General features: G+C 42.0%; 2 protein-coding genes across 2 annotated transcripts; both read right to left on the bottom strand.

Annotated features, from left to right (window-relative positions):
- Positions 1 to 19,551: 19,551 nt before the first annotated feature.
- Positions 19,552 to 22,398, bottom strand: LOC147520284 (large ribosomal subunit protein eL38z/eL38y-like). Its single transcript, XM_086594940.1, has 3 exons — positions 22,263 to 22,398; positions 20,935 to 21,118; positions 19,552 to 19,795 (listed from the first exon to the last, which is right to left on the bottom strand). The coding sequence occupies exons 1-3, from the start codon at positions 22,263 to 22,265 to the stop codon at positions 19,773 to 19,775; spliced, it is 210 nt and encodes a 69-aa protein (XP_086451066.1). The 5' UTR covers positions 22,266 to 22,398; the 3' UTR covers positions 19,552 to 19,772.
- Positions 22,399 to 22,853: 455 nt separating this feature from the next.
- Positions 22,854 to 25,752, bottom strand: LOC147520283 (putative disease resistance protein RGA3). The gene is made up of 2 exons (XM_086594262.1): positions 24,001 to 25,752; positions 22,854 to 23,729 (listed from the first exon to the last, which is right to left on the bottom strand). The coding sequence occupies exons 1-2, from the start codon at positions 25,750 to 25,752 to the stop codon at positions 22,854 to 22,856; spliced, it is 2,628 nt and encodes an 875-aa protein (XP_086450388.1).
- Positions 25,753 to 26,142: the final 390 nt, after the last annotated feature.

The following is a 26,142-nucleotide window of genomic DNA, read 5'->3' as shown; positions in this document are numbered from 1 at the left end:
TAAAAAGAAGTCAATGAGTTTTATCAAGGTTTGATGGTTCATTTTTATAGAGAGTGGTGCAAGAAATTTAAATGAGTAATTAATATAATTTTCATATTTCATAGCTATGCATAGTTGCTAATATTTTTTAGAATAATTTAATATAACGACACCCATTCGTAAGACACGTTCATGTGATAAATCTTTTCAAGTGGGGGTAGTGTATTATTTGAAGATATAGAAACAATCAATCTGTTTTAGTGATTTGTACACATTAGTACGTAAGCCGAATGGTGATGATTTACCGCTAAATCACCATAAATCTAATAAAACTATTATACAAGCTAGATCGAGTTTAAGATAATTTTATTTGAAAATTACGGATTAATATTCTAAACCATAAAGTGAAGAGGCTATCTCAATTTGATCCCTTAGTTTCCAAGAACTTATGCACCATAATCGCTGCTCATTAACGTACTTCGGTTTATTTTCAATAAAAATATATTCTGATTCAAAAATTTGCCGCTAAATCATCATAAATCTAATAAAACTATTATATAAGCTAGATCAAGTTTAAGATAATTCTATTTAAAAATTACGGTGGCAAATTTTCGAATCATAATATATTTTTATTGAAAATAAACCGAAATACGTTAACGACCAACGATTATGGTGTATAAGTACTTGGAAACTAAGGGATCAAATTGAGATAGCCCATTCAGCATACAAAATTTGTGCGAGACATTTTGTAAAGCCTTTTCAGCATACAAAATATTTAATAGATCCCGGGCGTATGCCCGGGTCCAAAATCTAGTCTATATACTAAAGCAGAGACCTTTAAAGGAGGATTTTCTCTCTCCTATGTGGCACTCTAATATGAGAGTTAGTCTTTTTTCTATCATATGTGACACTCTAATATGAAAGATAGTATTTTTTTTAATAGCCTACAATCCCACGCACATGGAACCTCTTTGGAGAGTTTGAGTATATTTTTAATTCCTATATTTGGAGAGTTTGGGTGTATTTCCAATTCTTATATATTTGATCAAATAAAAAAAAAATTACTAAAAAAATAGGTAATTTGTAGAAGGTAATTTTCTATTACTACGAATCAAACACTTTTAGTGTTCCAATTCTTATATATTTGATCAAATAAAAAAAATTGCTAAAAAATAGGTGATTTGTAGAAACTAATTTATATTTGATCAAATAAAAAAAAAATTGCTAAAAAATAGGTGATTTGTATAAACTAATTTTCTATTACAAATCATACAATTTTAGTATCTATGATAAAACACCGACTTATTTCGAATATATCCTTAACATAGCCTCAAAACATAGATAAAAACAATTATACAAAATATATAATAGAAAATGAAAAAAAAAATAACAGCAAAGCAATAATGACAAATATTTTAAAAAATATATAATATTGAATGAAACTAACGACAAAAAACAATTAATGGGGAACGGAAAACTGGATGCAAATGCATCGAACTAACCTCAAATAATATTTAACGGGAAATCGGAAACTGAATGCAAATGCAAGCATTAAACTAATCTTAAAAAGTAATTAATAGAAAATCGGAATACGGATATAACTGTATTAAACTAACCTCAAAGAATAATTAATGGAAAATCAAAACTTGGATACAAATACATCAAAAAATTATTGTCGAAAAATCAGAAACTGGATGCAAATGCATTGAGCTCACCCTCAAAGATTAAATTAACGGGAAATCGGAAACTGGATGCAACTGCATTGAACTAACCTAAAAAAAAAATTAATTATAAATTGGGAACATAATGCAAATGCGTGGAACTAATCTTAAAAACTAATTAATGTGAAAACGGAAACCGGATGCAACTGCATTGAACTAATCTCAAAAAATATATTGGATACAAAACCTCAAGAAATAATTAACGAAAAATCGGAAACTGGATGCAAACTCATTGAACTAACCTCAAACAATAATTAACAAGAAATCGGAAACTAGATGCAAATGCAACTTTATCAAATAATAAATACGAAAAATCAGAAACTAGATGCAAATGTATTAAACTAATCTAACATAATAATTAACGGAAAATCAGAAACTGGATGCAAATACATTGAACTTACCTCAAATAACAATTAATAGAAAATTGGAAATTTGATGCAAATGTATGAAACTAACCGAAAAGAATAATTAATGATAAATCAGAAACTGGATGCAACTGCATTGAACTGATCTAAAAAAATAAATAACGGGAATTGAAAATTGGATGCAACTGCATTGAACTAACCTTAAAATATAAATAACGAAAAATCAGAAACTAGATGCAAATGCATTAAACTAACCTCAAAACATAGTTGGGTTATATGTTGTGGGAATGTCTCGATAAGTATAGTTTTGCATTTAAAATGATGTTTATCTTATCTCTCAAGTAGCTTCAATATATATGAACTTCGCCTTATTAGGCAATCTCACAAAACTTCAATCAAACTTCTATTATTAAACAAAAAAATGAAGTTGAAGGATTTTATCAAAGGTGAGTTATTTTTTTTTAATGAAGAGTGAGGTTTTCATGTTATAAGAAATTTGGTTGAGTGATCAATATAATATTAATATATAATAGTTATGCATATTTGCAAATATTTTTTAGAATAATTAATATAACAACACCCGTTCGTAGATAATCTTTGAAGATTCCACATAGTGAGTCATGCATAATTTAAAGAATAATTAACAAGAAATCGGAAACTGGATAATTTTCGATGATCCTACATAGTAAATTAAGCATAATTTACTTTTTATGTCATGTTTGCAAGGACACTACAAATGGATCAGTAGAAGTTGGTATTACACACCACATTTGATAATTATAAGGAAATCGGAAACTGGATTCAAATACATAACTGAGCTCAAGGAGTAATTAACGGGAAATCATAAACTTTATGCAAATTGCATTAAACTAGCGAGAGAGTAACTAACGGAAAATTAGAAATTGAATGCAAATCCTTGAAAAATATTTAACGGAAAATCAGAAAGCGGTATGCAAATACATCAAACAATCTTCAAATAATAATTAATGGAAAACTGAAAACTGGATACAAATGCATTGAACTTAACTCAAAAAAATAATTAACATAAAATCAAAAAACCGAATGCAACTGCATTGAACTAACCTCATAGAATAATTGGTGGGAAATCGAAAACTAATTGCAAATGCATTGAAATAACTTCAAAGAATAGTTAACGGGAAATCAGAAACCAAATATAATTATATCGAACTAACCTCAAAGCATAAATAATCAGAAACTAGATGCAGATGTATTAAACTAACCTTAAAGAGTTATTAACGGGAAATCGAAAACTGGATCCAAATGCAATGAACTAATATCAAAGACTAATTAATGAAACATTAAAAAATGGATGAAACTACACTGAACTAACCTAAATGAATAATTAACGGGAAATTATAAATTTGATGTAACTGCATTGAACTAACCTAAAAAAATAATTAACAGGAAATCATAAACTTGATGCAAATGCATTGAACTAACCTCAAAGAACAATTAACATAAAATCAAAAATTATATGCAACTGCATTGAACTAACCTCAAAGAATAATTAACGGAAAACCAAAAACTGGATGCAATTGCATTAAACTAAAATCAGAGATTAACTAACGGGAAATCAAAAATTGGATGCAAATGCATTAAAATAACATCAAAAAATGGTTAACTAGAAATCGAAAGTCGGATGTAACTGCATCGCACTGACCTCAAAGCATAAATATCCACTTTTTTAGCCTTCTCATATGAGTAATTACAAATAATTAGGAACCCAAAACGAAAGTGAGTTTATACAAACAGACTCTTACATGTATGCAAACTGTATAGAAATTGTAAACTATCAAACTAACCTAGAAAAATAATTAACGGAAAATAAAAAACTGGATGCAAATATATTGAACTAACCTCAAAGAGTAATTAACTGGAGATTGGAACCTGGATGCAAATGCAATGAACTAATCTCAAAGACTAATTAACTAAAACATCGAAAAACTGGATGCAAATATGCGTCTTGAATTAACCTTAATGAATAACTAATGGGAAATCATAAAGTGGATGTAATTGCACTGAACTAACCTCAAATAATAATTAACGGGAAATCGGAAACTTGATGAAACTGCATTGTATTAACCTCAAAGAATAATTAATGAGAAATTAGAAATGGGATGCAACGTATTACATTAAACTAACCTCAAAGAATAATTAATGGAAAATCAGAAACTTGATGCAAATGCATTGAACTAATAACTCGAAAACATATTTGTATTTTATGTATGGGGAATAAATGTCTCGACAAATATAGTTTTGCATTTTAAGTAGTGTTTATTATAATTCTTTTTATTGTGATTGGGAATACCTTGCTATTCAAGTAGCTTCAATATTATCTTCGCCACATTAGGCATTCTCACAAAACTTCAATCAAACTTCTATTATTAAACCTAACAATAAAAAAAAAAAAAAAAAAAAAAAAAAAATCCAATAGTTTTATCAAGGTTTGGTGCTTCCTTTTTATAGAGAGTGGTGCAAGAAATTTAAATGAGTAATTAATATAATTTTCATATCTCATAACTATGCATAGTTGCTAATATTTTTAGAATAATTTAATATAACGACACCCGATTCAGTAGGACACGTGCATATGATAAATCTTTTCAAGTGGGAGTAGTGTATTCTTTGAGGATATGGAAACAATCAATCTGTTTTAGTGATTTGTACACATTAGTAACGTAGTTTAACGGTGATGATTTACCGCTAAATCACCATAAATCTAATAAAACTATTATACAAGCTAGATCGAGTTTAAAATAATTTCATTTGAAAATTACAGATTAATATTCTAAACCACAAAGTGAATAGGCTATCTCAATTTGATCCCTTAGTTTCCAAGTACTTATGCACCATAATCGCTGCTCATTAACGTATTTCGGTTTATTTTCAATGAAAATATATTATGATTAAAAAAATTGCCGCTAAATCACCATAAATCTAAGAAAACTATTATACAAGCTAGATCGAGTTTAATATAATTCTATTTGAAAATTATGGATTAATATCCTAAACCACAAAGTGAATGGGCTATCTCAATTTGATCAATTAGTTTCCAAGTACTTATACACCATAATCGCTGCTCATTAACGTATTTCGGTTTATTTTTAATAAAAATATATTTTGATTCGAAAATTTGCCGCTAAATCACCATAAATATAATAAAACTATTATATAAGCTAGATCGAGTTTAAGATAATTCTATTTGAAAATTACGAATTAATATCCTAAACCACAAAGTGAAGAGGCTATCTCAATTTGATTCCTTAATTAGTTTCCAAATACTTATGCACCATAATCGTTGGTTATTAACATATTTTGGTTTATTTTTAATAAAAATATATTCTGTTTCGAAAATTTGTGTGAGACATTTTGTAAAGCATTTTCAGCACACAAAATATTTAATAGATCCTGGGCGTATGTCCGGGTCCAAAATCTAGTACGAGCACACCCGACAGGCCTGGGCCTCCGCGCCCATGGGATAACTAGTACCGATATTGCCATGGGTGTGGGGTTTCTCCAAGGGAGTCCATTCCTTCATCGTCACGATCCAATGCCAGAGCTCTGGTGTGTCTGGGCCTCTGAGGGAGGGGGCTTTTTCTCACCCTCTGCCTTTGTCCCTGCCGAACCATCAGTTGTTAGGGGCTTTTTCTCACCCTCTGCCTTTGTCATAACTAATACCAATATTGTCCCCCACTTAACCACCCATTGGGCTTTGGGCCACATCTTGGCCATGGGTGTGGGGTTTTGTCTTAAAAGGCCTTGGTACTAGTTAGTGAACTTCCCACTTTATCAACCCATGATGAACTCCTTTCTTGTTTAATGTGGGACTATTTCTTTTTTCGGTCCACACACTCTAACAAATTTGGAATGGTATGTTCATGAAAATTAATTTAGTTTGTTAGATACCTTTGTTTGTGATTGACGGATTTCAGGTTCGTTCATGTGTTTTACTGCAAATATAGGATTAAATCATTTTATAGGTAGCCCTTCCATAGCCCTGCAGGAAGTACTTGCATAGATTTATAAGATTGAAGATAGTCTTTTCAACGCTGCCTTAACACCCAAGGTCTAAGCCATTTTTGTTACTAGATAGGCACAGAGACTTATACCTGAGTAGGAATATTTAGAGGTTTCTTCTAGAAATAATTACTTAAAACCATCCTTTAAGCCATCTCAATCTCATATTAGAATTGAACATCATGAAAATGAAAACGATCTGATGATTAGAAATCTGTAAAGGTGTGATTTGGTATTCCTTTACAAACAGTCTCAGGGGACTGATGTGAATGGTTGGGTGAGACCGAGTTCGGCTTTATGGCGAACGCCTCGATCTTACTACGGGGATTTGGGCTCGAGAGTAGAATCAGTCTGGCGTAGTTCATAGGAGTGGTATTTATAGAGATTGAAAGTGTATCCTCACCCTAAAGGATGTCGTGTAAAGGATGTCACCAACGCGGTGAAATATCTACATAGGTCCGGCTGTGATGATGAGGAGTGGCGGTCTGTGGCGAGTAACTAACTGGCCGTGACCGATGGATGAGTTAGGATGAGTGCAAGTACACCTTTGGTCATGATTGCTTATGGATAGGGTGCGTGTCGCGCTGGCGTAGTTCGCATGATGTTGCGATACGTCTGTGGCGCGCGATGTTGGCTCATGGATGCGACACAGGACCATAGGTCGGTGCATTAGTTCCACCATGTTTAGCGTCTTTGGATAGAGAATATCACTCCCCACGACCCCTCTCGGTAGGTTGTGGTAACGACTGGCGAGAGAAAACGGTATTAGCTGGCGTACTATGTGTGATATTTGGGAAGCGACCCGCGATCGATTGTAGAACGGTGGTGTTAACGGCGTCATGTAGTTAGTATGATCGTGTGGCGTGTGCGTGGCACGGCGGGATCTGAAAGCGATGCAGAGAAGAAACGTGGCGCCCATTTTTCGGGATCGCGAAAAAAGACAAAAGGCGATTACTTGGAAGTCGTGGATGGCTAGGGCTAGGGTGTAATCATAATGCCTTGGAAACCGGGGGCGGTTGTTCAAAAATCCTACTTGCGTGGACGAGACTTCATTTTGTTGCTTCGGTTGGTAGAGAACTTCATTAGCGCATCAATCTTCAGGTTAGTGCTCTGCCATTTTTGAACCCGTTTCCCTTGTTTGGTGCTAAGCTTCTGTGCTAGAGTTGTTAGGGTACTCTGTTAGATACTAGTAGCTAGATTTGATAAGTTTAGAGGAGAAAGATGTCGGATTCCGATGACACTCGTTCGAACGAGATCCGTGAAGTTTCCCTTGGTTGGGAGGATGAGGAGGAGCAGATGAATCCGTTTGGTATGCGGGGTGAGGGTGATGAGGCTGTGAGTGAGGAAGGCGATGCTCGATGCGCTTCTCACAGTTCCGGCGTTAACTTCGGACGCGGTGGTGAGGTCGTCTTCGGCGGCGCCAACTAGGGCTGTGGATAAACACGCTTTGAGGCGTTTCCATATCGAGGAAAAGATATGGTATAAGCGTAACCGGTCCCGGAGATCCACGAGCCCGATCGGCGTCTTGGTTTTAGCGATAGGTACGTCCCCAGCGCCCGCGGGGTGATCGTCTGCGAGGGGCAGGCGAGGCGCATATGACGATACCATTTTCGAAGTTGGTTTGTCAATTTTGAACCCGGGCAAAGCGCAAAGCGCGGCGATTCGTTGGTAAACACGTGGCGGTTGTTGAAGGTGTTCGACTGTTGAAGCGCCAGCCGGTGAATCTCGGATCGAAGTCGGATGATATTATTGAGCACTTCACCTTGAAGCGATCTAGGGCATATAACTTTTAGCTTGCAAACCCGAGGGCTACTCTGTCACCCGTTACGGATGGAGTGAGTAACGCGAGTCTTGGGATAAAAGACCGTTCTGTTAGTGGGTAACTGCATGCGAGTGGGTTCGGTGTTGACAACAAAGCGTGTGATTTCTTTGGTGGGTACCGGTATGTTTTCTTAGGTTTTATCTTGATAACGCGTTTGATCTGTATTGATCTAATATTTGTTATGTTGTCTTTTATACGGATAACCGTCACGCACGAGAGGCGAACCGAAAGCGATGTCGAGAGCTTCGCTAGGTTATTTCGGGGCGAAAAAATTGCGAAGTTACCCGGAGGTCGCCGAATTCTTTAAGGGGCGTGGAGGGCCCATGTCGCCGGAAGAAGGGAAGCTCGAAAAAAAGTAGGGCTCGTGGTAAGGGAGCGTCAAAGTACGTGTTATGGAGCGTGCGTGGCGGTGATCGGTGACGAGAGGATAGAAAGCGGGGGGCCGTCTTGGGGTGAAGCGACCCACCGAAGTCTTTGGGGCCTCGAGGTCCCGGGCGGGATGGGTCGGGAGGATGCTCCGTTCGGCGTGGAGGGCGCACCCTCCGGCGTTCGAGGAGTACCGACACGCTAAGGCTGCGAGGGTGGCCTGAGACGCCTGTGGGGGTGGTGAGAATGCGAATGGGTGGGAGGCGCTTCCAACCCGAGGTCGAGGCCGATGCCCGACTTCGGCGTTTCGGTTGAGGGCGGCCCGGAGGTTGTCCCGGAGGTCATTCGACCCGGGTGGTTGGGATGGCTCGAGGCAAGATGAAGGGAAGGTTGGCTCGAGAGATACCGGTAAGGGGGCCGTCCGGTCTTGGCAGAAGGACGAAAGGAGGGCAAACCAACGATGTATGTGGAAGAAGTGATGGGAAGCGCTATGTGAAGAGGTCGGACTGCGGTTACAAGTCCGCACCCATAGCCGCTTGCTTGTTGGAAGGGATGGCGCTTGATGGTGATAGGAAGGACCTTGACTCCAAGGAACTAGAGTCGAATCGAGAAGCCCGGTGGATAAAGGCGATTTGCACGGTAAAGTGGTAGTGTTATTGCGATTGTGTTATCCCTTATTGCCTTAATTATTTGTTTATCGTCGTTTGTTTGTGGTACTATATGCGAAATTTTCGCTGCGGATGGTTGCGGGTATCGAAATTGAAGACAAGCGCCTTTGTTTCTTTGAGATGGAGAAGTCGGAGGTTGAGTCCTTGAGGCTCGAGATCCGATCTCCGGCGATATCTCAATCGGAGAAGGTGGAGCTGGAACGCTGAAGGCGCAACTAGTTCTGTTTGTCTGGAAGGGCGTCGGCTGTGAACGAAGCGGCCGGAAATTTGAGACATGAGGTCGATGGTGAAGAAGAAGGCCATTCTTTGCTAATCGCTCGTTGCCGTTGTAAAGCTACTTGCAATGGAGGCGAAAGGCGCCTATCTTGCCATCCGTCTTTGAAATAGAGGAACCGGAGGCGGTATGGCGACCCAGAACCGATTCGGACCTCAAGGAGATCGCAGTCGGTCAGATTCCGAGGTCGGTCGTCTTGTTTTCTGCGGTCGTTCTTGCTCTATTTGGTGAGGTGGTTCGCGGATCAACCTCCGTCGTTGGGCGATGCGGGTGGGACGCTTAACTAAAAAACGAGAGTGGCGTCTCTGGTGATCCGAAGTTTGTTCCCAAGTCTTTGGGCGTCCCTACTTGTTGAAGGCTTTGAAGATCTTGTTTTGAAAGTTGAATATGCGGTTTTGTGTTTGTAAGCGGCCCTCGGCCTAAAACAATAGAGCTATTTTCGGGGTTACAGGCGGTTCGATCTTTTCTTTAATGCATTTTATGATCTTGATGTTTTAGTTTGGTTTGGATTTTTAGGTAGACCAATGACATTTCGGCTTATCTGGCGACTGAATTCGGGTCGCGTGGTCTTGATTTGCTAAGCATTTTATATTAATGCCATGTTGTTATCCGTTGTTTTCTTCCTTGCGTCTTTGTATATACGTTTGATTTGTATGCCCTTTGGGTTTGGTCGACTTGTATCAATCTGAAACTGTTTTTGCGTGAGGACGGTGTTAGCGTCCTCTAGTTACTCAGTATTAGTACGACTGGAGTGTCCTGTGAGCAATGGTCACTTCCATTACAGTGCGTGCTTGGCACGTGTGCGGATATGAGCGGTTTGCGAGATATGAAATGATGGCTGCCAGTTGGATTGGCGTTTGGCGTCTCGATGCCTTAATTAGCTGCCTCGGGAAGAGACGTTTCTTTTGCATAAATAGAACTTTGTTGGGGAGGAGGCGATGGCATTTGGACTTCCTTTTTTCTTTGCCTTCGCCCATTTGAGCGTGCTTGCTTTTGTTGGTCATCTTCTCAGGTATGGCTGTTCTTCCGTTCTTTTGATCATGCTTGAAAAGATGCTATCTCTTCCTCATTGCCTCTGTTTTGTTCTTTTTGCTTTAGCTTTCCTCATGGCTCGTTATTCGCTTTTGGTGTGGGTGAGGCGTCTGGCGTGAGCTCTCTCCTCTAGCGATGGAGGAGATGGAGTTCCATCCGCGTATTACCGCGATGGCCGTGGCAAGAGGAAGGTGGTGGCATCGGGGTCGAAAAAGGCTAAACGGCCCCGGAGGTCGTGGCTACTTGGAGGTGTGGTGAAAAGTCGCCCCATCGGAGGACGGCGTACCTCGAGACGCCCGAGCGGATGGACGACACAGGGCGAAGGCGGCGTCGCTAGTGGGAGTTCGCGTTGGGGCGTTGGGGGCGATGGGGGCGAGTTCTTCGTCGGTAGGTCGGGGAAGAAGCGTTTGTAAGGCGTTATTTGCGGCTTCCACTCTGCGCTATAGCGACCCGAGTCTTCGAGGGGTATCGTCTTTGGACGGGGACAAAGTGAGGTTGAGGGCGAAGATATGGATCGCTCTTGGGGACCATGGACATGCAAATTATGTTTGGTGAGTATCTTTGTTTGTTAATTTCTCAGTCGTTCTCTCTGATTGATTTTCATTGTGCTTTCGTACTTGCAGTTTCTTGCTGGTTATGATAAGTTGAAGAGCGCCAGGCAGCGATTCGATCGCGATGTTGATGCCCGTCGGTTTGGGATGTCTGCGAGAACGCTTTCGGGTAGCCGACAAAGAGAAGGTTGGAACTATGTCGGCTAAATGTCGTCTTTATTCTTGATGAAAATGAGAAACTTCTTTGCTGCGTCATTGTTGATTTACAAATGGAGATCCGCGGAGGTGACCGAAGTCTGTAGCGAAAGCAATGCCGGAGGGTTGCTCGTAAAGGCTCGAGCAGCGTATACCACTGCTGTAGTGATGCACGTAAAGCTGGACGAAATATTGTCAATTTGAAGAAGGCGGATGGTGCTCAAAGAAGGCGGTATCGCGTGTTGTTCTGCGGTTGCCGGATATGTTCCCTCAACCGATACTTGTTCACGAGGATAAACATGTGGTCGCTCCGTGATCTTTGATTTTGTTTATTGGTGAGGATATGTTTTTGTTTTGTTTGTTTTGATCGTGTGCGTTTTCTTTGCCCTATGAGGGTTAAACATTAGAGCTGCATTTCGGGCTTGCCCGACCGTTCGCTTCTATTGATTTGGAGCTGGTTTCCACGAAAGTGGCGATTCGTTCCCTTTGGTATTTGTAACTTGGTAACCGACACGGATTTTTCTGGTAGACCAGTCGAGTCGGTCTCGGAGATGATTTCTTTGGGTCCGATATGTGTGCTTCTTTTGGTGAACACTTGATTAATCTTTGTATATGTTTTGGTTTGATTTGTTCATGGCTTTGATTCCCGCGTCGTATTTTTTACGAAATGTATTCTTGCTACATGTTATCTTTGCTATGATAATGCATATGAATACGCTATGTGAGGTTTGATCTTTTAGGGCCGAAAAGGGGCTTTGCCCCTGGCTTCGTGGGGTTATGGTGCTTTCGGGGGCGTTCTTCGTTGATTAACCCTAGGAATATCGGTCCTTGTCTAGTAAGAATGAAAGAGGTTATGAGCTGTAAGCTTCCTAGGAACGCCCTGCTTTCGGATGGCGTTTGTTTTAGTTTTGAGGCGTTACGTTTCTGAGGCGTTTCGCTTAGTTGATTCGAAAAGTATATGCCCCAACTTAGCGAGACTTCGGAGAGGCATTGAGCCTGTAAGCTCCCGGAAGCGTCTAGCGTGTATGGTGGCGTGTTTAGCCCCCGAGGGCGTTATGCTCTGAAGGCGTTTCGCTTAGTTGATCCTAGAAGTATAGGTCCTCAACTTAGCGAGACTTCGGAGAGGCGTTGAGCACTGTAAGCTCGGGAGGCGTCCTGGCGGCGTATGGCGCGTGTTTAGCCCCCGAGGCGTTACGCTCTGAGGCGTTCGCTTAGTTGATCCTAGAAGTATAGGTCCTCAACTTAGCGAGACTCGGAGGGCGATGAGCCTGTAAGCTCCCGGGAGGCGTCCTGGCGGCGTATATGGCGTGTTTAGCCCCGAGGCGTTACGCTCTGAAGCGTTCTGCCTTAGTTGATCCTAGAAAGTATAGGTCCTCAACTTAGCGAGACTTCGAGAGGCGATGAGCACTGTAAGCTCGAGGCGTCCTGGCAGCGTATGGTGGCGTGTTTAGCCCCCAGGGCGTTACGCTCTGAGGCGTTCGCTTAGTTGATCCTAGAGTATAGGTCCTCAACTTAGCGAGACTTCGGGAGAGGCGATGAGCTGTAAGCTCCCGAGGCGTCTGGCGGCGTAGCGTGGCGAGGCGTTGCTCTCTGAAAGCGTTCTCGCAGTTGATCCTAGAAGTATAGGAACTTGCGAGACTTCGAGGGATGAGTGTAAGCTCTCGGAGGCGTCGGTTTGTAGATGTAAGTGGACCCGCCATTTATGATACCATCTTGAGTTTCTTTCATTTGAACTTTTTGTTGTGCCGGGAATAGGAATTACAATGCGTAAGACAACTATTGATAAAATTGCTTTAGCAAGTATGTGTTCCATGGTCGTGGCGACATCCTTCCTTCTTGTGTTTTAATCAATCTGCGATTTGCCAGACGGCAGCGTTCACTCATATAAGGGCCTTCCCATGTTGGTGCTAGCTTCGCATCATCTTGAGTTTTCTTCAAAACTAGATCTCCTGGTTGAAAGGATCGTGGGTGTACCCGTTTGTTGTAAGATCTCTTGAGGACCTGCTGGTAGAATTTTGCCACTCGGGACGACTGCTAGGTGGCGCCGTTCCTTCGAGGAGGTCGATCTCTCGAGCTAGAGCGGAGTCATTAAGGCTGATTCGACAAGTTCGGATCGGGTTGTCGTGATTGTCATTTCGGTGGGGATGGCGGACCACGTGCCATAGCATAGGGAGAATGGTGACTTCGCCCGGTGCTTGAGCGAGCTGTAGTGCGATGAGCCCATAGTATGTTCTCCAGCTGATTGGGCCACTGGCTTTTGTTCTTTTCAATTTTCTTTTTCAAATTCTCCAGAATGGCCTTATTGCTGGCCTCTGCTTGTCCATTGCTTTGAGCGTACTGTGGTGTAGAGAATGCATGAACGATCTTCCATTTGGCCAGAAACTCTTTGACTGTTTTGCCCTTGAACTGGGAGCCATTATCCATCACCAGTGTATGTGGAAGGCCAAACCGGGTGATGATATGAGTCAAATGAAATTTCGACATGTGATTCTTTGGCGTGTGCTACGGAATTGCTTCAACCCACTTTAGTGAAGTAGTGGCGACAGCAAGGGCGACAAAAGCGGAAGCCGGTGCTTTTCGAGGGATGAATGGTCCCATAATGTCCATGCCCCACATGTGGAGCGGCGAGGACTCGCGATGTTAATCGGTTCGCGAAATTTGGTTGTATGATGTTGTGACCAAATGTTTGGCATTTGACACATTTGAGGGCGTCGCGGCTTTAGCATCGATCTGCATCTGAGGGCGGAAGTAGCCACAGGAGATCGCTTTGTGGCGATGGCGACCTCCGCATGGTTGCCGCATTCTCGCCGTGAATTTCAGCAAAATTAGTGGCCTTGCTCGGTCGATACACCTCGGATGAGGTCCCCTGCGGATTTGCAAAATAATCATCATTCACCATACAATAGCTTCGTGCTTGGTGTAGAACCTTCTTGGCTTTGGCGCTCCTGCGGGGGTGTGTGCGTCTTGGATATCTTGTATAATAGGCTGCATCCATGATTGACTTCGTCGATCTTGAGAGTGGGAGCAGGTCGCTAATTAATCGCGGGCGTGGTTCGCTTGGTAAATTTGGTCGATCGACCACGTCGATAAGTAGTTGTCGAGGGACCGGTTCGGTGTCGAAAGTGGCTAAATCACGCCAAGCTATCTGCGTGGCGGTTCGTCCGCATAAAAAATGGTGTATCGTCGCTCACGCTAAATGACGGAAGCAAATTGTTAACAACTTGAAGGTATTTGGAGAGGTTACCTTCGCTGGTAGTGTACTCTTTTGCAACCTGGCGAACGACCAGTTGCGAGTCACTAAAGATTTGGATCTCCTTTACTCCGAGCTGGATCGCCGCGCGCATTCCCATTATTAGTGCTTCGTACTCTGCTTCATTGTTGGACGTTGCGAAGTCTATACGAACTGCCTTCTCTACCATAGCTCCCTCGGGGGAGACTAAAACGATTCCCATACCACTGCCTCCAGGGTTGCTGGAACCATCGACGTAGAGAGACCAGACTGTGTGCATGTTCGCTTTCTTGGGTGCGACCTCTGTTTCGGCCTCCCAATTAGGGTCGTCGGTGGGAAATCGGCTAGGAAATCGCGCACGACGGCCCTTTTTGTGATATCGCGGCGGGCCGAAGTCGATGTGGTGTTCACCGACTCTTGACCCATAATGCCATCCTTGTAGTCTTGTTTTCTTTGTGAAGAATCCTCTTCAAAGGAAGATCGCTAAGCACCTTGATTGGATGAGCACGGAAATACGATTCGAATTTCCTTGCGAAGTATAACAAAGCAAGGGCGGCTCTTTCTATGTAAGAGTAGTTCTTCTAAATTTGGAGTGAGTGTCTTGCTTGTGAAGTAGATCGGCTTTCTGAATTGTGTTAGATCCTTGAATAGGACCGGGCCGGATGATTAAAAAGTGGATACCGCCGGGTAGAGCCCCGAGTTTCTCCGTCGGTTGGTTTGGCGAGGGGGGCGGGAGGAGTTGTGAGGTACTCCTTAGGGGTGCTTAATGCTTGGTGGCATTGATCGTTCCATGAGAATTGCTTTCGCCTTTCTTTAGTATCTGTAGGAGCGGTCGGCATTTGTCGATGCTCTAGATATGAATCGGTTGAGTCGCGGTGACCATTCGACAACTTTGTATCTGTTTCTTTGTTTGCTTGGTCCGGGCATGTCGATGAGCGCCCGAATTTGGTCTGGATTTGCCCGATGCCTCATTCGAGAGACGATATCAGAAATTTTCGGAGGGCGCGCAAAAAGACACTTCTGCGGGTTGACTTCATTCGGTTCGTCTTAGTCGGAGAAAGCTTGCTTTCGAGGTGAGTGAGGTGGTCGGCTGCTTTTTTGCTTTTGACAACCATATCGTCTATGTAGACCTCCATGGTATCGCCCTAACATGTCACGGAACATGTTAGTTACTAGCATTGATAGGTCGGCTCCTGCGTTCTTTAGTCGAGCGGAGAGCGTTGTAACAATAAATTCCTTGTTCGGTGATGAGCGATGTCTTCTCTTGATCTTCTTGACTAATGGTATCGATTGTACCCGCTATATCGTCCATGAATGATAGCGGCTCGTGCCCCACAAGTCCGGTCGACTAGTTGGTCGATTCTTGGTAGAAATTCGTCTTTCGGAGTTTCTGATTGGCGTTGGTGAAGTCGGCGATAAACGGATGTGCCATTCTTTTTCGGATTTGCCACTATGTTGGCGACCCACTCTGGGGTAGTCGACCTTCGGATGAAACCTACTTGTTTGAGCTTGTCCACCTTTCGTCGTTGATTGCTTTTTGAAAGCGTAAGGACAATCTTCGAGGATTGGCCGAACTGGTTTGGCACCATGGTTGATGTTTAAACGATGGCATGCAACACTAGGGTCTATACCGGGCACATCGATATACGACCAAGCGAACACATCTTTATTCATGGATAGAAAATTTACAAGTTGAGCCTTAAGTGTGGGTCGAGGTTGGCTCCCACATAGACGCGAGTTTTAAATTCGTCTTTGGTTCGAGGTTCACTTAACATTTTTCTTGAGTCGGTGCTTGGCTCTGCAATGCGTTACGGCTCTCACGGAGGGTTGTTCTTTGCCGACTCTGTCTTGGTGTCTTTGTTGGTTGGAGTAGTCGATTGGAGGCTGGGGCGTCCTCGTGGTTATGACAACGGTCGAAATGACATTTGTTGGCGTGACAAAAGCGGGTAGTTCCAGTGCCATCCTTACGGTTGGAGGGTAGGCGGTGGTGGTATCCGCGAGACTCGCTTGTTCGTGATGCTCTTGATGGGGCGACCTCTATTATTTGAGCCATTGGTTAAGCCCATTTGCTCGGTAGTGGTGAGATGGGCCGGTGGAGTGGAGACTCTTCTTTGGAGCCCCGCGTTACGTTTTGTTTCGCTAGCTCTCACCTCGACCACTAAATCTTTGGCCATTGTATAGTTGGTAGGTTAGTTCTTGACGGAGATGGGAGGTTGCATGGCCTTGGCTGCTTGCAATGATTTGGGTTACAATGATGGGCCTCGGTGGTTGCTTGAAGTTCCATCATTCCCTGGGCGGGAAAAGCGGATGACGATGCGGTGTGGATGGATGCGATTTTGCATCGATGTATCAACGTCGTCCTAGAATGGCGTTGTAGGGCGACTTGGTATCTAGAACGGATTTGGCTGGCGTGTTGAAGGCGACTTTGTCTTCCGGGATCCAGGCCGGGCTGGGAGGATGATGTCTCTATTGGATCGACTCACGGGCCGTTGAATCGAAGAGGGTGCAATGGGGTCTATGAAGACCGATTTTGGTAAGTTCATCTCTTGGATCGTGTGATAGAACAAAATATCGACGACGGTGCCGGTCGATCAAAACTTCGCTTGACGGTCCGGTCCATCGATTTTGGCGTGGACCACGAGTGCATCGTTATCGCGGGAGGCGGACCTTGTTGAGGTCGACCTCGAGAAAATGATATCTCTGTTCGGCATACGAAGCTGCGTGGCATAAATTGCGGCTTGTGAAGAGAAATTGTATACCGTGGAGGGCACCTCTGGCGCTTTTTTTCCGTGAGCTCGAGGCGGAATCATCTTGAAGAGTGATCATGTGGATGGTTACAATGCGTGCTCGCGACCTCTCGGATGGTGGCGGTGATCTTGATGGATCGTTCGGGGCGTCCTCGATATGAAGGCGACTTTGAGAACGCAGTCATCTCCTCACGGGTGGGGACTGCCTCCGTATCCTGCGAGCCATGAGTTTTGTGGCGCAGTCGCGCCCGTCGGGTATATTAGTGTCTTGCTTGATGTGCCCGCTTGATCGAGTCTTGCAAGTAATGCTTAAGCCCCAATGGGCGTCGGTCGTGGCGGTTGGGCGGTATGATGAAAAGCATGATGATAGGGCTGAATGCAGGCGTCTGTTGGCTGCCTTTATCTGCAGTCGGTAAAATGCGCACGCTTGATCTTTTCTAGTATGTAACTAGGAGATCTCGTGAGCACTTCGAATTCGATCGTTTCTTGGTTTTGAGTGCGGGCGGCTGCCCTTGTTGTCGGGGTTAAGCTTCCTAGAGGATGATGCTACGCCGTAAACCTCTCCCTCTTCTGCGGCTTCTTCTTCTTCTCGTTTCTGCTTTAGCAAAGCTTCTTGCAGTTTGATGTATTTATCCACTCGAGCGTACAGCTCGGCCAACGTTTCGGGTTGGTCTTTCAAGAGCGACCTGGTTAGGTCGGTGTTACGGGAGCGGCAAGCGGTTGTGAAAGCGGCTGCGGCAAATGATTCCTTGAGGGCGCTTTCCATGTCAAGAGTTCGGTTTTGAACCGGCTTAAGAAGGCTGTAGGGTTTCCTCCTTGCCCGAGTGGTGGAAGAGTGAATTGAGATCGCCCTTTTGCGTCATTTATTTATGCGTCTTGGTTTTCGCGAGCAGTCGGTGAGGCGATTGAAGCCGAATGGAGTCGGCTCGAGGAGAAAAACGGTCAGTGGGCGATCCTTTAGGCTTCTGCTGGAAAGAGTCGGCATCGAAGATGGTCGAACTTCTGCGCTTATTTGTAAATGGCGAGGCTTTGAGCATATCGTGCTATATATCGGGCTGGGCATGTGCGACCGTATCATCTGATGGAAAACCGTGGTTGGACAAAATCGGAGGTGAGACCTTGTGAAGAACCCGGTGACAAATGGAGATGGCGATAGGTTTTCAACATTTTACGCACTATCGGGTAGAATCTTTCTTGACCGCATTCTTGTCGGAGCCTTTGATTTAGCTTCGGTGATTTGTTATTCGGCGTTGATGGCGTCGTCGTCTGCGAAGTGCCGACTAGTGGGCTTTGTGTATCAACTTGTGCACGTAATGTGACGTTTTCTTGCCTGAGTTGGGCGATTTGTTCGTTCATTGTTCCTAGCTGACCGACCAAAGTGTTGAATTGAGCTTCGAGGCTTGCCATGCTTCGTGGGCTTGAGAATCTTTTTTTTTTTTTTTTTTTTTTTTTTTTTTTCAATGTAAAGGTGTGAAAGTGGTTTGGTTTCTCAAGTAATCGAGACCCGAGGAATCAATGTAAAAGGTGATGTAAAGGTGTGAAAGTGGTTTGGTTTCTCAAGTAATCGGAGACCCTTTGGAGGCCAGCCAATGTAAAGGTGTGATGTGATATTCCCTTACACCAGGTCTTTGGGGACCGGATATGGATGGATGGGTGACCGAAGTTAGGCTTTTGGGCCGAAGCGCCTACGTATCTTACTCGGTTCTCGGGTCGAGTAGAATCAGTCTGGCGTAGTTCATAGGAGTGGTATTTATAGAGATTGAAAGTGTATCCTCACCCTCCACGTGTAAAGGATGTCACCTGGCGTGGGGTGTGGATCATGGGAACGCGTGAAATATCTTCATGGGTCTGCTTTGTGATGATGAGAGGTGGCGGTCTGTCGCGGTAACTGCGGCCGTGACCGATGGTGGATGATTAGGATGAGTGCAAGTACACCTTTGGTCATGATTGCTTATGGATAGAGAGTACATTGTCATCCTTTGGCGTAGTTCGCATGATGTTGCGATGACTGTCTTGTGGCGATGTTGGCTAATGGATGCGACACAGGACCATAGTCGGGTGCATTAGTTCCACCATGTTAAGCGCGTGCTGGATAGAGAATATCACTCCCCTACAAGAGCAATCACATCTAGGCATTCTCTTATGCCTTTAATCCTATGAGCAATGGCATGGCGTACACCAACATGTTTAAAGCAAGAACACAAAGATAACAAGAAGGAAAGCACCCTGTTGGCAACGTAAGAACCATTAGCAGAAATGAGAATTCGTGTGTTCCATTCATCTAATACATCATCTGCATCATACATCACATATTTGAGCTCTCCCAACCAAATCAATGAGAGATACAATGGAGCTCGAACGGCTTTTGCCCAAGTCCCAAATTAGTATGGATGCATACTTATATTGAGATGGCCATAAGACCTACCTTTCCTCATTTTGCAAAACCCATCTTTTAGGGGGTAATATACTGATATTACAGATAAAAATGAAGCTTCATACTACAGTTATTATCTACATTGGCCCTTTTTTTTTTTCTGAATTAACTACATTGGATAGAGCATCATGGGAATATATATAATACAGCTAAGGGGGAGGGGCCTTTTCATAATCAATCAACATATTATCCATATAACTGAGAATTTAAAGAAATTTGCACAACGGTATTTTCCAATCCGATCTCTGCTGTCAAATATTCAAAATCAAAACTTAAGTCAAAACACATTAACAATGCAACAAAGTGAACACAAGTGCAACATTACGATCCCATCACCACCATCCAGCTCCTTCAAAGGTCTTGCACACTCAAACCTGCAAAATAGGAAAAATCGGAAACACCACTCAGAAATAAACAACAATGACAAACCAGAATTAGACACATTAAACATCCTCAAAAATTTACTCTAATTTTGCAGTTTGTACAGTGTGCGTAGAGGATTTCATGGCATAAGGAAAGGTTCATGGCAGAAACAGAAGTGCTACACTACTGCCATTGAAATAACACAATTTGGGTGCCTTAATAATATAACTTCAGCCAATTAAAACATGTTGCACCATCAGAATACACTCGTGAGTCGTGACCAGCTTGGTTCCACCAAAACTGGAGCATGGTTCACAAGTCAATAGATGCATAACTTGTTCAGAGAGGGCTACTGGTTTACAGGCCATTAGATGCTTCGAAATTCAAAGGAGGGCACACGCCACATAACTATGAGACAAATAGAGTAAGGAGAGACAAGAAACGATGCATGCCATGTTTGTTGGAGACTAACAACTAAAGCAACTTTGTTTGCAAATGTGGGAAGGTGTTTACAATTTAAACCTCCTACAAACATGGAGATGACCAGCTTTATATCCATCTTCTTACTTTTGTACTCTCTCTCCAATTTCATGTCACTTCCCAGATTTTTGGCTCTGGGATCCAAGCACTGTCCAAGCTTATATCTCATCATAACCAAAATTTTCACTCACTTTACTGGAATCTCAATTCACCGTAAAAATTGGAAAGTTGAGCAAAAATAGGGGATGGATCCTGGACTTGGTTTAATGATTCCACCACCAAAAACCGTACTAAAAAGGATGCAAATCAAGTAAAATCTTAGCTACCATTTCAAAATTGCTAATCTATATCCCAGGATTTGCATCCTTTATGTCAGGATTTTGGTGGTTGTGACCACCTAAAATTTTACAAAACAAGTACAGCCTTTGTCACAAATAACCCAGCCAAAGATTATGATGCAAATGAAAGAGTAAGTTGGGGCCCTGTTTTTAATTGTTTCAATTTTCATGAATATTATGAAGTTCAGTCTTGCATAACTCAAGTCTTGATACAATTGTTAATGTGAATATCTTAGAACACATAAAAAACATAGTTCTGACTTCGTACAAACAGATCAAGTACGTTCATCGGTACATTCAGGAAAGCAATACATAAAGAGTCAAAGCCACACCTGGTGGGAGAGACTGCTTCAGCTTATCAGCCTTCTCGGAATCAAACACACAAAGTGTGTACAGATACTTGGAGCAACGAACCTTAAACTTGACCACATCCTTGCTCTTCTTTATCTTAACAGAACGAGCATCTATCCTTCTTGCAGTGAGAAGGAAATACTTAATCTCGTGAATTTGCTTCGGCTATCACAATAATAACATAAATTAAAATTAAAATAACATAAACCACCAAAGTTTCACAAAAAAAAAATAACTCCCAGAAAGTTTTTTTACCTCAGTCTAATGACAGTGGTCACACGCAAAATATACATTGTTTTGTAGCTCGAATCCCCATATACAACTTCAATGCCTTTAGTATTATAACGCTTTCGGCATAACAACACACCAAACACTTATACAATCACATATCAAATATTAACAAATAACATTGAAGATAACCCAAAGCACAACAGTTTCACTTTATAGTCCATACTGTGACTTCAAATTGTGGCAGAAGCTAGATATATGAAGGTTGAGGTAGAAACAGATTCTCAATTGCTGTTTAAGGGTTTAACGGATGAAAACTTAAACTGTCATTGGTTATTAGCTAGAACTGTTACTCAGATTAAGATAGTGCTGAGTAAATTTCAAGAAGTGCACTCCAGTTGGATTTATCGCGAAGCAAATGGTGCTGCAGACGCGTTAGCCTCACATGCGGCGGCTCAAGTAAAGAACTTCCGTTTGTTGGGGCAATCAAATGTACACTTCTCAACTGGGCCTGTTGGAGACTTGGCTTTCTTTCCACCATACTCGTCTGTATGGTGGCATCAGGCGCCAATAGTTGTAAATATGCAAGTCCTTTATGATGTCCTGGGCATATGTAAATTTCGTTTGGTTTAATAAAAGGTTTACATTTACATCAAAAAAAAAATAGTTCAATGTGATTGTTTACAAATATTGTCATTAGCTCGAATACCGGCCAATACTAAAACTGCAACTCATTTAACTACATTTTGCATCTAACAAATTTCTTACATTTCTATAAGATTGTGCTAGAGTTGCTAAAACAAAACATACCCAAACACTCAATAAAGTCGCAAAGCCAATACTAATAACTAACTAACAATAAAAAAGACCAATAAAGTCTCACAATAATAAATATCCGCCCTACAACGACTTTTTTGTCAACAGTACAATTAAGTGACTAGCTCGAAATGAAGTGCATTTGATATTATGTACCAAATTATCATCTAACACAGCATGATTTGTAACATATGGAAACGTGATATACACTCTACCGTGTAAGAAATGAGCAGGAATGAAACAACGAAGAGAATGAGTAGCTCACCATTTCAGCAAGAGAGAGGGAGCCGAAAACGAAATTCTGCAAAACACTAGAATACTTACATTAATCTCGTGAGAATGGCTAAGCACTTGAGCATTCAAGGAGATGGTCTGAACCATTCAGTGCATTATACACAGATGGGTTTCTACAATTTCTCAGTGCCAGTACAATGCACGAAATACAAACTTGAAGAGTTTAAAAGTCACCTGTTTTTCGTGCAACAACTAAGGTGGTGTTTGTTTTTTTTTGTTACTATAAGCGCTTGTTATTTACAAGTTTAAAAGTTTATATAACTCAAGTTTTGCTACTTATATTTTTTGCACTTATAATTAGCAAAAATATACCATAAAAAATAATAATAATAAATAAATAAATAAAATCATGTGGTCCACCACTTACAATGTGAATAAGTAGTAAGCAATTACAAAACCCAAAAAAATAAACACCCCTAAGTCAGTTTCTGTTTTAATATCTTTGCCATCAATTTCAATGTTGGAAATGTGGGCTAAGATGCTCCAGTCCTCCTCTCTGCTATGTTCTCTCGTAATAATCGGGCAGACCCTGATTTGCAATTTCGAAGCATGGTGAGTGGTTTCAACTCCTCTGCCTTGAAATCAAGGAATTTGCGGAATTAAAAATCAATTCTTGAAGTGGCGTGAGTTGGTTTAATCCTTGGGGGAGAGAGGAATGTGGAAAAGCTATAAATTGAAGAGTCTTGAGGTTGTTGTTGTTGTGGGTGAGGGACATTAACGATTTTGAAACAACACCTACATCGAACCATAAATCCAAACGTTCAAGTTGAGGAGGAAACAGGTAGTGCGGCTCCACCTTCAATTTTGGGCAATCCCAAATCTCTAGTTTATGGAGATGGGGCATGATAATGAGAGTAGTTGTTGTTGGGACATCATGCTCCTCTTCATCCTCCCACTCTGACAACCAAGACAAGTTAAGATATTTCAATTTTGGGAACAACACTACTGATGACGACGAAGACGTTGAATTTCCATTTCCAACCCTCAAAAGATCCAAATGTTTCACCGCACTTAGACCTTCTAGAATGAGCTCTTCAAGAAATTGTAATTTGCCTGAAGCGGGCAACACCTTCAAATTTCGGCACCACCGAAGTTCCAAGTATATAATATTGGACAAAACAGATTCTTCGACTGACATCATCCAACGAGGGAACGTGAAGCCAACATAGTTTCGTATTTCCAATCGTTCCAAGCTTTCTTTATGTGGTTCAAGATTTTCAAGAACACCTTCCATCCTTCCTATGTCCTCTTCATTGCCGATGTGTTCATTTTCACCATATCCAAAATGGAAATTCAACTCCAAGTCCCGGATGTTTTTCTTTTTCTGCAATTCTGCCTGCTTGGCCTCATTCACACTTTTACATGCCTTAACCCCGTAATAGATAGCTTTCCTTTTAGAATATTGAGATTTCCTAGTTCCCCAATCACAGACCCTTTGCTTCCACCACTCACAACAAACTTACTTAATGTTCGAAGGTGATTCAATCTCTCAATGCCTCCTTGTGGATAATAATTTAGAGCATAAGTGTCTTCAACTTCCAGATGTCTTAGGTTAGACAGTTCCCCAATTCCTTCCTCGGTTTGCAAAGGTTATAACAATGGTTGAGCTTTAATGTTTGCAAATTAACTAGACTTCTAAGCTGTTTGTGCAATTCTTTTAGTTTTGTATACGACAAATTAAGGTAACGAAGATGTAATAATTTATTCACTTCACCTGGAAGTACTTCAAGGGCAGAACCACCATATCTATTACTCAAGTCCAATGTCCTAAGACACGTCAACTGGTGGAATAGTAAATTAGAAGGTACTGACTTGGACGATATGGCTACCAGCGTGCGTAACTTCTTCGCCTCATAGATAGATGGATTATCTATATTATCAACAGTCAAATGACGAACTTTGTGACTGCTAATTTTATCATTATTCACCAAAACAGAGCAATCAGTTTTTGTGAGAAACTCTGCAAAGTCATGTACGAGATCATGCATCTTGCATTTGACAATGTTTCCATCTTTGTCTTTCTTAAAATCTTGGAAGAATGAACGCATCGCTAGAGCATCAAAATACTCGACACCAACCCTCTCTAACTCTCTTGCTCCATCAGAGCCGAGATAACCTTGAGCCATCCATAGCTTCACCACCTCGTCCTTCTCTATGTTATGGTCTTTTGGGAAGATTGCACAATACACAAAGCATTGTTTCAGAACTGAAGGCAAAGCATGATAGCTTAACAAGAGAGCAGGTAAAAAACTTTTCTCTTGTGTTTCCCAAATGTCACTTTCTAATACATCCGTCCAATCTTGTTTTGCTCGCTTGAATCGCATTAGACTTGCTAATGTCTTGACAGCTAGTGGAACACCTTTGCATTTCTTTGCAATTTCTTGTCCAATTCCCTTCAATCTTTCAGTCTCTTCTTCTGATCTTCCCCAAAAAGCTATTTGTTTGAATATGTGCCAACAATCATCGTCTGACAACTGTGCAAGCCTGTGTATATAAATTGAGCCGATCATTATTGCAACTGCCTCGTTACGTGTGGTAACGATGATTTTGCTTCCTCGCTCGCCACCATCCAAAGCTAACTTCAATGGCTCCCAACGATCGAAATCTTCACTCCAAACATCATCTAGCACGAGCAAAAATTGTTTTCCTCTCACTGAGTTACACAAATGCTTATGAAGAAGTTCCCACCCAACCACATTTTCTGATAGCTTCTCTCTAGTAGCTTGTGCAATGATTTCTCTGGCAATCCTTTCAAGATCAAAAGGTACAGAAACACAAACCCATATTTTCAGTTCAAAGGCGGTCGCTATAGTTCCTTCATTAAACACTAGCTGCGCAAGAGTTGTCTTACCAAACCCGCCAGTACCAACTATTGACAAGATAGGTACATGAACCCGAATTTCTTGTTGACTAGTATCGCAAAGTAGCATGCTTATTATCTCTTGTTTGTCGAAATCTCGACCATATATATCCAATACAGCCACACCAGAGTTAGTAAGTTGTCGAGGTTCCTCGTGATTATGACTCTGAACGAGGCTTAGTTGATCCTTATTGAGAGCAATCACATCTAGGCGTTCTCTTATGCCTTTAATCCTATGAGCAATGTCATGGCGTACACCAACATGTTTAAAGCAAGTACACAAAGATAACAAGTAGGAAAGTACGCTGTTGGCAACATGAGAACCATTAGCAGAAATGAGAATTCGTGTGTTCCATTCATCCAATACATCATCTGCATCATACATCACATCTTTGAGCTCTCCCAACCAAATCTTTATTGCATTATCATGTCTTTCCTTTTTTTCCGCATCTTCAAGCACCGCTTCAACCAAATGGAGCTTAGTCTCGAGGTTTTTTAATTCTTCACGAACCCCCACCACCAACTGCACCTCCTGTGCAACTTCTATTCGGATGATTAAGGCCAACTGGTCCACGACAGCAGAAAGTATCGCCTGAGTCATGTTTTTTATGAAATGAGATAGAAGAAGAGTAGGATGCTCTTGTAGATTTTGAAGTGTGAAAATTAGTGGGAAGGACAACCAAATTAATAAGAGATACAATGGAGCGCGAACGGCTTTCCAAGTCAAGTCCACATCCTTAACTGAGACTGGACTCGAGAATGCAATGTGAACCATCCAAAGCAAATCCATTATTGACGTTATGCTACAATATGCATGTGGGACAGAGGAAGTAGGGACTGGGGAAACCACAAAAGTCAAGAGTCAAGTAAAGTTTCGGTCCTCAGCGAACCAAAGTCCGTCCTTAGCGGTCTCCGACAACAAATTTTTTTTCCACACCCGGCAAGACCGCAACTTCACAAAAAAAAAGTCGTAATTTAAAAAGTAAAAAAA

This window comes from Coptis chinensis, chromosome 2 (assembly GCF_015680905.1).
Source record: "Coptis chinensis isolate HL-2020 chromosome 2, ASM1568090v1, whole genome shotgun sequence".
Lineage (NCBI taxonomy): Eukaryota > Viridiplantae > Streptophyta > Magnoliopsida > Ranunculales > Ranunculaceae > Coptis > Coptis chinensis.
This window is presented reverse-complemented; position numbering and strand designations above follow the sequence as displayed.

What these genes read in the sequence shown, in the direction of transcription:
- LOC147520283 (XM_086594262.1), bottom strand. Translation starts at nt 25,752, where the DNA reads ATGACTCAGGCGATACTTTCTGCTGTCGTGGACCAGTTGGCCTTAATC. An exon ending in TTGAAGTACTTCCAGGTGAA is followed by an intron (nt 23,730 to 24,000) that starts GTGAATAAATTA and finishes GAGTGGTGGAAG; the next exon opens with CAAAGGGTCTGTGATTGGGG.
- LOC147520284 (XM_086594940.1), bottom strand. An exon ending in GAAGCAGTCTCTCCCACCAG is followed by an intron (nt 19,796 to 20,934) that starts GTGTGGCTTTGA and finishes CCTATTTTGCAG; the next exon opens with GTTTGAGTGTGCAAGACCTT.